This window comes from Emys orbicularis, chromosome 9 (assembly GCF_028017835.1).
Source record: "Emys orbicularis isolate rEmyOrb1 chromosome 9, rEmyOrb1.hap1, whole genome shotgun sequence".
NCBI lineage: Eukaryota > Metazoa > Chordata > Testudines > Emydidae > Emys > Emys orbicularis.
In genome coordinates this window covers 13,512,837-13,531,250 of record NC_088691.1, presented here as the reverse complement: position 1 = coordinate 13,531,250, position 18,414 = coordinate 13,512,837, and the positions used below count along the sequence as shown (strand labels likewise).

The following is an 18,414-nucleotide window of genomic DNA, read 5'->3' as shown; positions in this document are numbered from 1 at the left end:
GCCGCGTCCGCAGGTTCGGCAGATCGCGGCTCCCAGTGGCCGTGGTTCGCTGCTCCAGGCCAATGGGAGCTGCTGGAAACAGCGGCCAGTACGTCCCTCGGCCCACGCCGCTTCCAGCAGCTCCCATTGGCCTGGAGCAGCGAACCACGGCCACTGGGAGCCGCGATCTGCCGAACCTGCGGACGCGGCAGTTAAACAAACCGGCCCAGCCTGCCAGGGGCTTTCCCTGCACAAGCGGCGGAACAAGTTTGGGAATCACTGCCCTAATATCAGCTAAAATGAGAAGAGAAACTATTGCTTCAGGATCCCAGCTGTGATATAGATGTTGGTGCCTTGGCTAACATGGACCTTGTAGAACATTTACTTTAAGCCTTTCCCAGGATGCTGTCATCCTGCTGGGGCTGGCTAGCAGGTTCTCAAACTTTTTCGTAGCGTACTGTAGACCATCTCTGAACAGGAGGACTGTCTCATGCACAACTCCTCTTCCATCCACAATTGTGCCGCAGCCCTGTGGCAATTACAATAATTGCTTACACTGAAAACTAACGTGGGGGAAAGCACTTAAAGTATCCTGTGCTCTCTTTTTAACGTGATTGAGTGGGGGAAACAGAGAGGGTTAGCTTTGTGGGAACAGTCAGCTCTTTGCAGACCACCAAAAATTGGTCCTTAGAGCAATTTGGAAGCCACTGCTCTGTAGGAATGTAGACGGTCTGGACTCACCCCTGCGGCGCCTCCTGCTGGTCATCTCGGGAATTAGCTCTTCCAGCATCCTGGAGCACCCCCTGCAGGCTGGTGATCCACCTGTCCTCTGGCCCCATGTCCCTCCCAGACCCCGGTGCCCTTGTATCTGGGGTGCTGCCCACTGGCAGTACACCCCTCAGTACTAGGGTTTCCCCTCCCTGGGGAACCCCCACCCACTATCCCTACCTCACCTCAGAATAAGGCCACTGCCAGTCACCAACTAGCCCCCGCTCCCTGGGGCAGACTGCAGTATAGGCCACTCATCACTAGCAAGGAGGGTTTGGACCTGCTGCCTTGGCCTAGCCCTGGGCTACCCTCTGCAACCCCTAGTACCTCCTGGCCTAACACTAGGCCACAGCCTGGGGGTTTCCAGGCTGGAGCTCCCCAGCTCCTCAGCCCTGCTCCACCCAGGTACTCTGCTCTACTTCCCTGCAGCCAGGTCCTTCTCTCTCTGCACTCAGAGAGAGACTGCTGAGCTCTTGGCTCCCAGCCTTTTTATACAGGCCAGCTGTAGCCTGATTGGGGCATGGCCCAGCTGTGGCTACTTCCCCAATCAGCCCAGTAGCTTTTCCCTTTGCCCCAGCCCTCTGCCAGGGCTGTTTTAAACCCCTCAGGCAGGAGCGGGGTAGCCACCCCGCTACAGGGAACTATAGGGGTTTGTGAATCCCACTCCTTGCTTAGAAGTCTTCTTTCAAACTAAATGCAAAGCTGAGCCCAGCCTCTAGGAGGTGGCCCTCTCCAAAGGATGCTGGATGGTTTGGCCCATTTCCCCACTCAAGAGTATATAGGAAGTTACTGCCGCCACTCCTGAATGGGGCTTGTAGAGACTGGTTTAGTCAGAACGATAATGTGGATCTCTCTGTCTGTGCTGCAAAATTTGTGTCAGAGTTACGGGGCTGCTGCTCCCCTTGCTGGGCTCTCTGAGTGTACCCAGGTGTTTGGCCTCATGCACTTATCTGTCTCGGGGAGGAGAATTTCCTACTGTTAGACTGGGATCTGGATACAACACCCTGCTGGTGCCACCCACTTATTACCATGCAGGCCTGACTAGGCACCTGCATTTCTTCCCTTGGGAAACATGTGATTGACAGCCTTCATAAAACAAGCAGCTTTATTAGAGAATGGAACAAAGCATTAGAGAAAAGGATTTCAAAACAGCAAACTGCTGCATGATTGTTTACTCACCCAGTCTTACACTTCACTACTAGCTACGTTAGATGGTTCCTTCTTAAATTGGGCTTGCTCTGATCCTGTAACTCTCATTATTTTAGGAAGCCCAGGAGCTGTGGGCTCCAGACAGGTCTCTGTTTTGATTCCAGAGTGTCAGTGTGTTCCACTGTCTCCTTGACTACGGTTTCCCCCCTCAAGGAACACCCTTTTCTCAAAGCCCCACCTGCCCTGGCTGTGGGTGAATCCAATTATTATATTGCTCAATGGCTTTTGTTACAGGGCCCAGATGTGAAGACTTCCCTTAGCCTCAGACTGGTTTTCCCAGTGGCCCAGCCAGAGCGTCTAAGGCCATGTCTACACAACAAAATTATGTCGATCTAACTTACACCGGCATACAACCACCGCCGTTATTATATCGCTTGCGTGTGCGCACACTTGGCTCCTTGTGTTGACAGTGCGCGTCCTAACCACAAGGGCTTGTATTGATTGTGTTGTCAGCATGGAGCATAGTGAGGTGGCTCCTGAAAGCCAGTAACAGTCGATGCAGTGTCTAAACTGACACCACATTGACCTAATTACATCAACTGTGACTCTACGCCGCATGAGGAGGTGGTGTTACTGTATTGGCAGAGGGAGGCACTTACGTCGACAGGAGCCAAATTTAAGTGAAGACACTTCCACAGCGAGGCCGATGCCAGGCAGCTGACGTCAGCCTAACCCTGCAGTGTAGACCAGGCCTAAGATACTGCTCCAGTGATGGTTGCTCCATTGTTTGGCAGCTAGACGCCTTCAGCCGTAATGGCTTGCAATCACAGGTCTTACGTCTGTGCGATGAAACTGTCTGCTCTCTCTGACATTCCAACAAACCGGAGGCCACTCATCCAGTTTTAAACCAGACAGCCCTCTCTTCGGGTGATTTGTCCCCCGTCCAGTACTGAGACAAAACCAAACATGGTTTTGTCCAGGATTGGATACCATTTTGAAGAGCGCGCCGCTCCATCCCCGTTGGCGTGATCTTGCACGCACTATGTGAGGTCACACCGGCGGGGTGGGGGTCACGGCATTCCTGGAAGTACCGGAATGTCTCATATTCCAGGAATGCATGAGTGACCATCCTACACTCAGAAATCCTGCACATTTTGGGGGTACAGATGAATGTTCATTGTCGAGCGCCTCCACATTCATCACAACCAGTAATACAGTTTGGCACGGTTGGCCGCCCCTGCAGGAGAAGTCCAGGAATAGGGGTTGCTGCTGGCCAGGGCCAAAGTGAGTTGGCAAAGCTGGAGAAGCACCTGCCCTTGCTGATCCTAGTGCTAGCCAGTGCTGTCCAGCCCTCCATTTCATGAGTGCTCTGTTCACTGTGGAGTACATGTATAGTCCCATACATGAAAGTGACTCACACACCTTAACAAGATGTCTTGCTGCAGGAGGTGCATGACAAATGTTGCAGAGCTAGCTTATAGCAGAGAATCCGATCCCATGTGTCTGATGTGGTATGAAGGTGTTTGTTTCACTTAGCCCCACCCATGTTTGTTGCAACCCACATTTGTTGCAACAGCAACACGTTCCCTTGTGATGTGGTCGTTCCCCCAGCAGGGTTTCCAGCAGGGTTGGCTGCTGCTTGCAGCAGGCTCACGGTGCTGCAGCACCAGCATAGCCAGGCGCTGGCTGAGTAACCACGATCATATTACACCTGCCCTCTGCCCTGCATTCTTTATGGGGCTGCCTATAAAATAACAGAGTGACTTGAAGTTGGTCTGTTGCCTTTTTTCAAAGCCCTGAGCAGCCTAGACTCAGGGCACGTCTATGCTACAGCAGCAGCCTCGACGCTTCCTACATCGATGGAAGGGGCTTTTCCCGTCGATGTAGTCAATCCATCTCTCCGAGTGGCGGTAGCTATGTTGACGGAGGAAAAGAATCCTTCCATCGACCTGGTCACATCTACGCTGGGGGTTAGTTTGACCTAACTATGGCAAGATAGGTGCAACATTTTTCACAACCCTAAGCAATGTAGCGAGGTCAATCTCATGTTCACCTGTAGACCAGGCCTGGTTTGTTACCTGATCAGGACATCACCCTTGGGCCCTGTCAAAAAAGGTATCTGTGACCCCAGCAAGGACCACACCATGACCTTACATTGGCTGGTGATTGCACCTTTGCTGTGGCAGCAGCTAGTGCTTGGAACGCTGTTCCTGTCTGTGTTTTGAGAGTGTCCGCTGTTGGCCCTTTATTCCTGTCAGACACTCCTGGTTTTACAAGGATGGTTTGTATGTTGCATGTTTACATAATATTCACTGAATTGTTTAGGGCCTGGGTGAAGCTTTAAAAATACTGTTTTCTCCATGAACTGCTTCGGTGCATTAGCTTGGTAAAAGCCTCCAGCAGAATTGTTCAGCACTGAGGAAAAGCATTTGACCCATTGCCTCTCTTACCCTTGGTTCCACATATTACAGTGTAGAGTACATATTTGTCACAGCAAACAGAAGGGCTTTCTTCCCTGCATAGACTAGAACTCAGCACAACCTTCATTGTAGAGTTGCTAATGATGCTTCCATAATCATGTCCTGGGCAGCCTCTCCAGTAGCAGAATAGAAATTAAATTGCCATGAAGATACAGAGGAACTATAGTCAGTTATGCTTGCCAAATAAAAAATGGTATTTGGATCCGGATACCTATTTTAACTGTGATTGTGCAGTGGACGTGGAATTCCTACCAGAAGAGATGAAACTCTGTAATGTTTACATGAGAGGCTAATAAAATACAACGGTTTACTAACTTAGGACCTGATCCTGCAAACATCTATTACACAGGAAGTCAGAGAGACACTCAGTACATGTTTGCAGAAGGAACCCTTCAGTAATCACAGTGGTTTATTCAGAGTAACACCACAGTATGCTGCTAGCACGCAGCCAACAGAAATGTTTATTAGCTGTGGGACAAGAGAAAGTCTCAGGCATTATCCTCCATTTAGAAAGTTCTTTTAAAGAAGGGAGAACATAAACAATTGACTGACCTAATTGTGCAGGTGCCATCTTCCCTCTCTCCCTTCCGCTGCCCTAAATCTGCTGAGAGGCTCTGCAGTATCTCACTGTCCTGGATAATTGCTAAAGTCAACCTGCAGCTACACATGGCTTTGTGTAGGCCAACAGCTACATCTCAGACTCCAACTGCGCAGCCAGTGCAGATTGCAGCACACCAGTGTAGTGTGTGCACAGTGAGATGACTTGCGTGGCACTTCGGGGCCTGTCACTGAGGACCTAGCCATGATTCATCCCGAGAGTCACTGTGAGAGAATTCACCTTCTGGCTTTCACTGGGAAAGTGTGGAGAGCATTTCCTGGGGAGAGCGTCTCTCTGACACGCTCCCTGTAGAAGAAACGTAAGCGTATGTTGTCTCAATGTCATTCCCTCTTCCAGCCCCAGCCTCTCTTCTCCTCTCCCTCCACTTCTTCCCCTCACTCCCTTTCTATTCTCTCTCATTCTCCTCTTCCTTTTTTCCTCTCCTTCCTGTCTTTTCCATCCCACACTGTCTCTACTCCCCATTACGCTCCTCATCTCCTGCCTTCTCTTACCACTTTCCTTTCAGATGTGCTTGTGTCATTTCAATGTGAGTTAACAGCCTGAGCCAGTAGCAGCTCCAAGCCCTGCTAATGTTCCTCTAATGGAGATTTCAGGCTTGCATTAAGCTGCCTCAATTGCATATTGACCAACATAGCTATGGCAGAATAATTATTCTGCTATAGCTATGCTGGTACAACTCCCCTGTGTAGACAATCTATTCTGGAATAAAAGTGACTTTATTCTGTAGTAATTACTCCACTATAGCTATCCCAGTCAATTTCCCCTTAGTCTGGAGAACTTGTGTCCCTGCAAGCAGATGGGCTGTGTGCCACTCCTTGCTTGTAAACATCCTCCATGTGAATGTGTATATTTATTTGTCCAGCCTCCCATCATCACTTTGATAATGCAGCCTGCTTAGCAGAACATTTGTGTACTTGCATCACTAGCCTGGCAGTAGAGGTGATTGTTTTGCTTGCTTCCAGGAGCCAGTTGCATTTGCCCTCTTCTTTTTAAGTTATTTAAAGTAACTGGATCCCAGTGAATACCCTCACTGACAAGTGCTATTCTGTGGCTTGATCAAGACAGGGCAAATTTTAGGTTCTTTGTCCTCATTCACTCTGACAGGCTCAAACACATCCAGTCCCCAACCTGGATTTTCCTGCTCTCTGTGCTGATCCCTGCCTCACGTGGTCAGGAGACCTCAGGGGCTGATGCTGATTTGTCTCTTGATCACAGAAGGCTAAAAAACACCCCCTCCGGTGATGTGTCTCTTGTGTCGGGGCCTTAGCATTTTTCTGCTCTCCCCGAGAGGCACCTCAGTGGCTAAGGTGGTTTTGTGGAGCTGTGACAGACACAGCAGAAAGTGTTTCAAATAAAGAAATAAGCCAGCCCTTTCCAGGTAACTTTGGCAGGCAGTAACCTGAGCTCAGGACTTCCTTAAGCTTCCTGCTAAGCCCCTCAGTTACTCCCTAGCAGCAAACTGAATATTATAGTCAGTAATGAGGTGGATACATGATCCCAGCTCTGTAAAATGACTTTTTCTCTCACAGGGGAGGGATTTCTGGCTGAAAATAGTGAGGCTGGTTTAAAAATCATGAGATTTTAAAGATGATAATTTGGGATTGTGTTTGGCTTCTGGTTTTTGAGGACCAGGGTTCACATTTTTAAGCTTCCCTCCATAACGAGGCAGGTTAGAAACTTACATTTTGAGAGTCTTAAGTAGTCACATGACTCCAGCAGCTGGGACTTCAAGACAAACACCCAATACCAAAAGACTTGCAGTAAATTTGCAAGTGTTGGCAATGCCATGCAACCCCTATACTACCTTCTACCAAAGCAGCCCATTCATACAGGCAACAGCAACTTTCCATTCCTGCCAGTAAACGAATGACCGATTTCCTCAACATCAGAGAGTGGAAAAAGCATAGGAAACAACCGTTAGAGCATTTCTCTGTTCTGCAGGGGAAATATGCCAGTTCCCTCCAAGCGGTGTCTTGTGAAGTAGCCCATCAATCCGGCTATAGGGCTGCCTTTTCTTAAGGGTGAAAACAAAACCTTGACAAAATGAACAACTTTTAGTCCTTCACATATATACATGCCTCCCCTCCCCATCCCTCAACACACACTGAACTGGCTTCTGAAGAGACAAGGATAATTTAGAGAGAAAGAAAATCACAGTATTTCAAGCCTGTGGCAGATGTGTGTGGAATACAACAGCAACCTTTCCAAAGGGACGTCTCATTCTCCTGGAATGCAGGAAAGTGAAACCAAGTGGAAACGAGGTCAGAGAAGGCTTGGAGGGATTCATATTATAGCAAGGAGCTCTCTCCCCTCCCCATGCTTATTTACCAAGTCAAGTGGATTTTTGGCAAGGGGATGATCAAACAGTTGTTTTCTATAGGCACTTTGGCAGGCAGGTTCGGGCCGCAATATCCAACCAAGACAGTTCATTAGGAAGGGCAGGCTCGGCATTTGTTCCTAGCACGTTCAACAGAAGGCCAACCCTTCCTTAGGGCATGTCTTCGCTGGGGGGGAGGAGTGTTCTTAATTCAGGTTAGCTAACCTGGTTAAAATAGCAGTAAGTAAGACACAGCAGCTTGGCTTTTAACTTGGGCGAGCAGCACTGGTTGAAGCCTGTAGGAGAGCGTGGGGTTGAACTTGAGCTGAGTTGCTGTGTCTTTGCTGCTCTTTTAACCTGAGTTTGCTAATGTGAGTTAACCTTGCTTTTTTCCCCAGAGAAGGCATACCCTTAAAGATGATCTTTAAAGCAGGGTAGATTGGGTGTCTGCTCTGCCTCTCCCCATTCCTTTGTTGTATTTTTAACATTTTAAATTTGGCTATTTAATAAATAAACCCTTCGCAATATGCAGATTAGCCAGTCTTGACCGCCCTCTTTAGGGGTGCAGGTTTCCATGGAGGACCAGAGAGCTGGAATGTGCTCCTCAGCCCCTCATTGAAAGTGTGGAGGGGGGATGACTCGTTAGCCAGGAGAGCTTTTCTTCTAAAAGTTTGTCAGGTGTTTGAGTGAAATGGGTGGTAGCAAAAAGGAAAAAAACACAGCCTGACTGAATATCCTTTCTGCTGGGCTCCGCTTTCACTGTCACTAGCGGTGTCATAATTCCACCCATTCTCCAGTTGGCCATGGAGTCTTCCAGGAGAAACATGGTAGAGGAGCCCTGAGTTTCTCATGGAGAAGACAGGCAGAACAAGGTCTTTTATTTAGACATTGGGAAGAAGTGCAAAAAAAGGGCACAAACCCATTATTTTTTTCCCTGGCCGATCACTTTCGACAGCGAATTTCCTGGAATTTTTGTGTTTGTCATCGTTACATAATATAATTTAGAAGTCTCATGCTGAGCTGCTGCAGCCGAGTCACTGCTTTCAGGGGGCCAGGGGACCAACCTTGAGGCACCGCAGCTCTTGCTGGGACTGGGATGGTAGCCAGCCAGTTCTCCCACTTTGTGTGTGTGGACAGCTGCATCTGCCACGGTGCAGTTCTTCTCCACATTGGAGATGGGATTATTTGCCTGATGTTGAAATCAATTGGAATGTGGGGAAGAAAAGCCGCAAGCCGCAAGTGAGATTAGCTCCCTCACACCCCAATGGAGGAAGAAAGAGAGTGGGCGAAAGAACAGCTGCCAGAAGAGGGAGGCAAGAAACTCCTCCCCACAGCAAGTTGGACGGGAGGCCTACGTAACCTGAGCCCTTCTCTCTCAAGCGGAGGGAGATGTTCAGTCCTAAAGTGCATCAGTACTTGATGATGCAGCTCAGTGAATCAATCTCCTGATACATGGACAGGTTGTAGTGGTGACACCCAGTGCTACGGTTCTGCCATCCAACCTGGATGGCCACTGGGATGAAGTATCAACCCTGTGGCCTCCGGGCTTCGTCCCCATGTGGGCAGGGTGCAATACTACAGTTGGCCAGATCCTGTCTAGAGAGGGACTCGCACTGACTGCACATCTCCCTGTTTTCTTGTTCCTGAAAGTTGGAGCCTTGCAAAACACCGTGGTCTGGCTTCATGGAGATCCAGCTCTGTGGATCCAGACCTCCTGAGTTTAACTGTGATATTTGGGCTCCAAATGCAACCAGAAAATCAAAGTGAAATTCAGAGTTTCAGCTCAAAATCAAGGGAAACCAAGAATTTGTCTGGGATTCAGCACTTGCCCAGAAATCAGCTCTGAGCTTGCTCAAAAGATTGGCGACTCTCAATGAATCTTTCACTGAGTCTGGCTTGTGGTGTAGCAAAGTCTAAAGCTGGGTGGCCTGGAGTCCTGTCGTTAGTCCTTCACTCAGCTCTACTGAATATCAGGCAGTAAAACAATTAGTTGTTTCTCAACGTGCCTCGTTCTTGTCTTATACTCGCAGTCAGGAGCAAGGCACTGATCTTGCAATTGGATCTTTGCAGGCAGACTTGTGCCTGCGTAGAGCTCTGCTGACTTCAGAGGGACTCGCCATGGTTGTAAGGATCTTTATGTGGAATTGGTGGCAGGATCGGACCTAAGTGAGACCTCTACTGAAGGCAATGGAGTCACACGGGTGTAGAGCTGGTTTGCGAGGAGAATCAGGCACATGGTCCCTTCCCTGATGACTTTACAGCATAAAGATCCATTCCTGCAAATCCTCCATACCCGGAACTGCCACTGGAGACAAACGGAACCCTGCATGCAGAGAACTTCCAGGGTCAGGCTCTGTTAGACCATATACAGATGGGTCAAAGAGAGACGTGACATGGTCTTGTAATACAGACGGCCTAGGCTAGGCATGTGTCTTCTGGTTTCAGGGTTTTATATATGAAGCATCCTTTCTTGAATATCTAGCCCATTGTAGGGATTCCCATAAAAATTATATAATCTCAGCACATGATGACCTTGATCTAGAAATCAAGAAGAGTGATAAATCTGTCATTTGCTGATGAGCATGTTCAGTCAATAACAAACTCTTTGGAAACAGCCCAAGTATTTTTGTTCATTTAACAACTGGAATATGTGTTACTGTGTGACAGCAAATTTAAAAATAGCAACACATCTGACTAGTTCAGCAAATCAATTGCTACAACACTTAGTGTAGCACTTGTAAGTCTTGATTACCCTTACGTTACAACAGAAAATCCCCAATACACTTCTCCAGCAGAGAATCATGTGCTGTTTTGCTGTATAGTTGTCACATGGGTTGTGATGCATTCATAAACACTTTCTTTGGTGACAAACTCTTGCCTTTGATGTGCATCCGATTGATTGATTTGAGTGAGAACTGCGTGTGTGCAGCCTAGGGCAGTGTTTGGACCATTGATTATCTGGCCGTTTATTGATTGGGACAGATAGGTTTTATAAATCTCCTTATGTAAGTGTGAAGTAGTAAACGTTTTGTAGACGCAGATGATACTTTGCTTTGTTTTCCTTCCACAGCTAGTCGCATCCATTGTCTTCATCAGTTTTGGAGTCATTGCTGCGTTCTGCTGTGCCATAGTTGATGGTGTCTTTGCTGCCAGACACATAGTAAGTATTTCCAAAGGAATGTGCATGCTGCTATACCTACACTCTCTGCATTCCACACCGTAGTGCATCAATCCCATGTCTGAACTGAAGGGAAAATACCTTCTAAAAGACAACTCAGCAAAGCTTTTCTGTCTTCTCTGTACTGTGTTTCTCTGGCCATGGTCTCAGATACAATATTCCTCTTCAGTTACCATCCAATGTGTGATCTTCATTTTCTCTGCAGAGTTTCACAGCCACCTAACTTGAGCAGTAGTTGCATTTCAGTGGTGGATGAAGTGATAGGTTTCGCTGGTAAAGCACATCAGTGTGAAAGGCTCTGTATACGTGTTACTGTTCTGGTGTCGCAGCTGGATGGGTAGCAGTGAGATATAGTGGGAAGAGTTTAGTGACCTGGAAATTTGTGTAAGGAGACATACCATCAAATAGATGCTGGTGATTTCCCTGTTCCTGCCCCAAGGAGCTTACAATTTAAGTATAAGACAAGAGACAACAAATGGATACAGACAGACAGATGGGGGAGCATCAGGAAACAGTGTGGCAGTATTGGTCTGTACGGTAGGCAGTGGGCTCAGCGCACCAGCTGAGATCTTGGATTTATTAGCTATATTGGCGTATATTAGGTTAAGGCCATACACCCTTAGTTGCTCCTGGGCCATATTTTAGAGAGTGAACCCCTAGAATGCCTCAGACCACAACAAAGCAGTCCAATCCTCAACAATATAAATGTTGCCTGGCATTTCTCTGCTTGTCTGTCTGGCTCTGATGAGTAGGTTTCTTTTCCATCTCTGACTTCCATGTTTCTGTGCAACATAAAAATATCAAGTAAAAATATCAAGCTGTTTTTAATTCCTGGCTGATCCTGGCCATGTGGGGTGCTCTGTACCTGATCTCAGCACTGCTGTTTAGGGATCTGCTGGTTTTACCTGCTGCACAATGATGTGAGTCAGTGCAGTGGTGCTTTCGGCCCAGACAAGATGGGTCATCTGGGGTGCACAGTCGTCGGAAAGTTTTTCCCCTAGCAGCATCCATTGGGTCGGCTGTGGAGCCCCCTGGAGTGGCGCCTTCATGGCACTCAATATATACCCTGCCGACCCGGTGCCTCCACAGTTCCTCCTTGCTGGTTACTCTGACAGAGGGGAAGGAGGGTGGGTATTGGAATGGACATAAGCAGCACATCTCGAAGAACAACACTTACAAGAAGGTGAATAACCGTTCTTTCTTCTTCGAGTGACTGCTCATATCGATTCCAATTAGGTGACTCCCAAGCCTTACCTAGGCGGTGGGATTGGAGTTATGGAATTGCTGACTGGAGCACCGCTCTTTCGAAAGCTGCATCATCTCTGGCATGCCGGGTGATGGTGTAATGAGAGGTGAACGTATGCACCGAGGACCAAGTTGCTGCCCTGCAGATTTCTTGTATCGGGACCTGGGCCAGGAATGCTGATGATGAGGCCTGAGCCCTCGTGGAGTGTGCTGTAAGAGCCAGGGCTGGGACCTTGGCCAGTTCGTAGCATGTGCGGATGCAGGACGTGATCCAGGAGAATATTCTTTGAGATGAGACCGGGAGTCCTTTCATCCGGTCTGCCACCGCTATGAAAAACTGGTTCGACTTCCTGAATGGCTTAGTGCGCTCGATGTAGAAGGCTAGCGCCCGCCGAACATCCAGGGAGTGCAGGCTCTGCTCACGGCTACTGGCATGAGGCTTAGGATAAAAAACAGTGTGTGGAAGTGTGACACAACCCTGGGAAGAAAGGCCGGGTGAGGTCTGAGTTGCACCTTATCCCTGTGGAAAACTGTATAAGGTGGGTCTGAGATAAGGGTCTTTAGCTCAGACACCCTCCTTGCTGATGTATTGGTGACCAGAAAGGCTACCTTCCATGACAGGTAGAGAAGGGAGCAAGTTGCCAGTGGTTCGAATGGGGGCCCCATTAGCCTGGAAAGGACCAGGTTAAGGTCCCACGCGGGGACAGGCTGTCTGAACTGGGGATGTAGCCATTCCAGACCCTTGAGGAACCAACCAACCATAGGGTTGGCGAAGACGGAGTGTCCAGACGCTCCCGGGTGGAAAGCCGATATAGCAGCAAGGTGTACCCTTATGGAGGATGCTGCCAGGCCTTGCTGTTTCAGGTGCAGAAGGTACTCTAGGATGAGAGCTACAGGTGCCTGGAGAGGAGGTGTATGACGCTGGTCGCAACAACAAGTACATCTTTTCCACTTTGCCAGGTACATGGCTCTAGTGGAGGGCTTCCTGCTGCTGAAGAGGACCTCCCTTACCTGTTCTGAGCATAGACGCTCCATGGGGTTCAGCCAGGAAGCTTCCAAGCCATGAGGTGGAGGGACCGCAGGTCCTGAGTGATCAGGTCGGTGAGGAGAAGCAACGTGACCGGGGTGTCCACTGAAAGTTCCAGGAGTATCCACTGACAGTTCCAGGAGTGTGGTGTACCAGTGTTGTCGAGGCCACGCTGGAGCTATCAGAATTATCTCTGCCCCATCCCTGCAGACCGTGAGTAGGACCTTGTGCACGAGAGGAAACAGGGGAAAGGCGTATAGCAGGCGGCCTCCCCAAGGTAACAGGAATGCGTCCATGATTGAGCCTGGGCTGTGTCTCTGGAAGGAGCAGAATATTGGGCACTTTCTTTTGCTCTGGGTGGTGAACAGATCGACCTGGGAAAACCCCCACCTTTGGAAGATGAGGTGTATGACATCCAGCCGGATGGACCACTCGTGATTGCGGAAGGACCTGCTGAGGTGGTCCGCCAGTGCATCCTGAACTCCTGGTAGATAGGATGCTTCCAGGTGAATGGAGTGGGATATGCAGCCGGAGGCTTCCCGACATAGGAGAGAGGACCCAGCTCCACTCTGCTTGTTGATGTAAAACATGGCAGTGGTGTTGTCCATCAGAACCGCTACGCACTGACCTTGTAGTCAGGCCTGAAAGGTCTGGCATGCTAGTCGCACTCCCCTCAGCTCCTTGATATTGATGTGGAGGGCCAGCTCGTCCTGCGACCACAGGCCCTACGTTTGGAGGTCTCCGAGATGCACACTCCGTCCCAGAGCTGACACGTCGGTTACTAGGGACAAGGAGGGCTGAGGGCTGTTGAAGGGGACTCCTTTGCATACTGACTGAGGGTCGAGCCACCAATGAAAGGACTCGAGCACCTGACCCGGCACCCTGACCACTGAATTCAAGCTGGTGCGTCCCGGGAGACAGGCTGAAGCGAGCCACACCTGTAGAGGCCGGAGCCTCAGTCTGGCATGCCGGGTCACGTAAGTGCAGGCTGCCATGTGACCAAGAAGACTCAGGCACCCCCTTGCTGTAGTGTTCGGGAATTGCCGGAGGCCTTGAATGACGTCCGTCATGGCCTGGAAACGGGACTCTGGCAAAAGTGCTCTTGCCTGAACCAAGTCCAACACCGCTCCGATGAATTCTGTTCTTTGGGTCGGTGCCAAAGTTGACTTGTTCATGTTGAGGAGGAGACCCAGTCTCTCAACTGTGGATCCGACCAATCAGACTTGAGACTCCACCTGCCCCCTGGCGCAGCCCCTGAGCAGCCAGTTGTCGAGAGAGGGGTATACCTGTACCTGCCTCTGATGGAGGAAAGCGGCCACGACCAACATGCACTTGGTAAACACTCGGGGGGCTGTAGAAAGGCCGAATGGAAGGACTGTAAAAGGATAATGTTTGTGGTCGACCACGAACAGTAGGAATCATCTGTGTGCAGGCCGAATGGCTATGTGAAAGTACGCGTCTTTCATGTCGAGGGCAGCGTACTAGTCTCCCAGATCCAGAGAAGGGATAATTGTACTCAGGGAGACCATGCAGAACTTCAACTTTACCATGAAATTGTTGAGTTCTTGCAGATCTAGAATGGGTCTGAGACCCCCCTTGGCTTTGGGGATTAGGAAGTATCAGGAATAGAACCCCTTGCCCCTGAGCTCCTGAGGAACCTCCTCCATTGCTCCTATGGTGAGGAGCGCCCGCACCTCCTGGATAAGGAGTTGCTCGTGAGAAGGGTCCCTGAAGAGAGACAGGGAAGGGGGGTGGGAGGGAGAGTAGGAGCAGAATTGGAGAAAATATCCCACTTCTACCATACGGAGAACCCAGCGGTCTGCAGTTATTTGGGACCAAGCAGGGTAGACGTGGGACAGACGATTCAAGAAAGATGGGGAAGGATCCGGAATTGTGGCTAGTGCGCTGTCTTCAGGCGAACCTTCAAAAGGCCTGCTTTGAACCCGACAATGGTTTAGTCGGGCCCTGGCTCTGCCCGGGCGGGGGGTGGGAAGGCTTGTGTCTGCCATTCCTGCCCCTTGTCCCATAAAAGTCCTGCCTCGGCCGAGGAGGATAGAAGCGCTGCTGCTGCTGCTGAGGCTTGAAATGTTTGCGTTGGGTTGCTGGGGTGTGCATACCCAAGGATTTCCTGGTAGCCCTGGAGTCTTTTAGGCTATGCAGCCTAGAGTCAGTCTGCTCCGCAAACAGACCTGCCCCATCAAAAGGCAGGTCCTGCATGGTCTGTTGATCCTCGGGCAGGAGGCCCAAGGCCTGCGGGTATGAGCCACGCCTCACGGCGATACCTGAGGACAAGGTGCACGCCGCTGAGTCCACAGCATCCGGTGAGGCCTATAAAGAGGTCCATGCCACCGCCTTCCTCTCCTCCACTATTGCTCCAAACTGCTCCCTGGACTCTGTTGGCACCTGCTCCTTAAACTTGAGCATCGAGTTTCAGAAGTTAAAGCTGTATCTACTCAGAATTGCCTGCTGGTTGGCAATCCCGAGTTGCCACCCCCCCGTAGAGTACACTTTGGGTCCAAATAAATCTAGGTGCTTGGTGTCCTTGGACTTAGGCGCTGGGGCTTGTTGTCCCTGCCTCTCCTTTTCATTTACTGCAGCCACCACCAGTGAGCAAGGCTACAGGTATGTGAAGAGGTATTTGTACCCCTTAGATGGGACGAAATACTTCCTCTCCACACCCTTCGCGGTGGGAGGGATGGAGGCCTGGGTCTGCCAAATGGTCTTAGCATTGACCTGTATAGTCTTGATGAGGGATAGAGCCACCCTCGACGGGTCTTCTGGGGCCAGGATGTTGACCATTGGGTCCTCCAACTCTACCACTTCCTCAGCCTGCAGGCCCATTGTTCGCGCCACCCTATGAAGGAGGTCCTGGTGGGCACGGCTGTCTATGGGGGTGGTCCAGAGATGGAGGATGATGAGGAGGCTAATGGGGGAACAGGGTCCTCCTGACCCTCTTGGTCTCCACGGGCCTCCTGTCCCACCTCTCTGTCAGGGCCAATCACAGCTGGATCAGGCTCAGGAACTGGGGATGGTTCCAGGGGAGGTAATGTGACCAGTACCTCCTTGGCACCCCTAGGGGTGGGGCGACTGGCTGATGCCTCCGGCACCCGCGGTTCAGAGGTCGCTGAACAGGAATCTTTGGATTGGGTGCCCTGGGCCTGGTGGTATGCCCACAGGGTCCAAAATGGCCACTGCTGCCACTGCGCAGGCCATGGCCCTGCCCCCACCTCAGGCCTTCCACGCCCTGACCGGTGCCGGCCCCGCTCTGAGTATCTAGACCCCGTCTCCACGTCCGAAGATGGGGACCGGGACCGCGATGGCCAGGGCGGTGCCAAGCAGAGCTGGACTGGGGAGTGGTGCTGCAATCTGGAGCTGTACCGAGATCGGGGTCTGTGCGGAGATGCTGACCAGTGCCGAGATGACCAGTGTTGGGAGCGAGACCTGCTCCACGATGGGGATCGGCATGAGGCTCGGTGTCGCGATCAGGAGTGCTGGCACGACCTGGACCGGTGCCGTGAGTCTGACCGGTGCCGCGATTGCGAGCGGTGCTGGGACTCCGAGCAGTGCCGTGATTCCACTGGCAGTGCTGACGGACGAAGCATCGTTGGTTTGCCTCAAGACGTTGCTGCACGTTGTGGTACCAGAGGCTTGGCTCGAAGGACCAGGGATCGTGGTGCCGTCATGGCGATGAGATCCCCTGCGGCCTCAAAGGTGCCCGGGGTGGATGGCAGTTCCACCTCCGCAATGACCTGGCTCGGGGAGTCCAACGGCACCAGACTCGATGGTCCCCCTTGCGGGGCCAAAGTGGATGGTGCTGGCTCCAAAGTCTTTGGCCCTGGGTGCTCCTCTCTGGGACGCGCCCTGTTGGCCAACTTCAAAGGGGTAGGTCTCAGAGTCGGAGATCCACTCCTCCCCTGCTTCTGGTGCCGCTTCTGCATCAGGGAATGGGAGCAGTGCTGGGTCGATCACGCCGGTTTCGGCGCTGGGGAGTGGTGATGCCCGCGGGTCTCTCCAAAGTCCTTCTGCGGTGGCATTTCTACCACCAATCAGCTCGGTGCCGAGTCTTGCCGCACTGATGTAGGTTGCGGTCTAAGTGCCACCTCCATAAGGAGCTGTTTGAGGCTCCTTTTTCGTTCTGGGGCGAAACTCTTTACAAATCCTGCACTTGTCCGCTTGATGTGCTTCCCCCAGACACTTTAAGCAAGCGTCGTGGGGGTCGCCCTTTGGCATGGGCTTGTTGCAGGACTTGCAGGGTTTGAACCTTTGGGACTTAGGCATACCCCAAGTCACCACGGGGAACGCGGTCGGGGTGAAGGGGAAAACCCCCCACTCCCAACAGCTATCTGCTGTAACAACCAAAACCACTAAAGCTAAACTGAACGAGGCTAGGAATAACTGTGAACTAAACTAAACTGAAAGCTAGGGAAAACTAGGAGAGCTTGCTAAGCAAGTCACTGCTGTTCCAATGACCGTCACTGGCGGTAAGAAGGAACTGTGGAGGCACCGGGTCGGCAGGGTCATACATTGAGCGCCATGAAGGCGCCACTCCAGGGGGTTCCACAGCCGACCCGACGGGAGCTGCTAGGGGAAAAACTTTCCGACGACTGTGCACGCGGCACGCACACACCTACTTGGAATCGATATGAGCAATCGCTCGAAGAACCTACTGCTGCTGTCGACTCCCTTAGCTCAAGAGGCAGAAGTGCGTGCAGTGGGATTTAAAGGTTCTAACCCTGCCGATGATCCGTGTGGGTGTCAGTATGATGTCACATGATGCACAGGGCTGAGTGCCGTCCCGAGTGAGGACACAGTAACTCAGGTATGGCTTTCCGGGGTGGCTGCTCACACCTGGGCTAGGCTAACCTGGGGGCCTAGGCCTGTGTGCTGCTCACTTGGGTTAACTCTGCAGTGAAGACATACCCGCCTGCGTGGCCAGATTTTCAAACAGTTTTCCGAGGGAGCTGCTGGGTGCTGAGTGCTTCTGCAAACCTGGCCCCTTCACTCCGGTGTCTGTGTGGGCACGCTGCCCTTTTGAAAATCCAGCCCAGTCTGGCCCTTCCTCCCTGCTTAGATATGTGACAATGTGCTAGTTTTGAACCTCGGCTTGGCTTTGAATGATATGCTAAACCCCTTGTTTTCTTCTGCAGGATCTTAGGCCACTGTACGCAGGCCGATGTCAGTATTATTCCAAAAGTACGACTCCACCCGAGGTGAGCGCGGATTTGGTGGCATCGCTTTCTAACAGGGCTGGCAGTGGTGTGGAGGTGTATGCACTGCAGACCAGTCGGGGACAGAGCCCCCCTAGGATGGATTCAATAGTTCCCTGCATGCACAGGAAAGCAGGACTTCGGGAGGGGCTCAGCATTGGGGTCTTGAGGAGGGAGGAGCGTGAGGCTCCAGTGATGGAGGGGGGGAGCACAGCAGAGGAGAAGGGTATGCTGGAACACTAGGGGTGCGGACTAGAGAGGGCATTTGGGAGTGGGGCATGCTGGAAATAGGAGTGCAGACCAGAGCGAACGAGCCTGGAGCCCTGTCTGGGACTGCCAGCCTGACAGAGGAGACCAGCAGAGAGGAGGTGAAGGACACACGTGTCCATTTGTGTAGCCTTTTCAGCCCTCAGCAGGTCAACATTTGAGGCAGAGGCAACTGTGC

General features: G+C 51.2%; 1 protein-coding gene across 3 annotated transcripts in view; it reads left to right on the top strand.

The window, feature by feature from the left end:
• The window catches only part of TMEM255A (transmembrane protein 255A), a 53,393-nt gene that overhangs the window by 23,342 nt on the left and 11,637 nt on the right, over positions 1 to 18,414 (top strand). Inside the window, exons 4-5 of one of the 3 annotated variants that reach the window (XM_065410783.1) lie at positions 10,383 to 10,472; positions 17,910 to 17,955. In XM_065410783.1, coding sequence (XP_065266855.1) covers positions 10,383 to 10,472; positions 17,910 to 17,955 — 136 coding nt within the window. Of the gene's footprint in view, positions 1 to 10,382; positions 10,473 to 17,909; positions 17,988 to 18,414 lie in introns of all 3 variants that reach the window. The other 2 variants (XM_065410784.1, XM_065410785.1) reach the window with 2 other exon arrangements.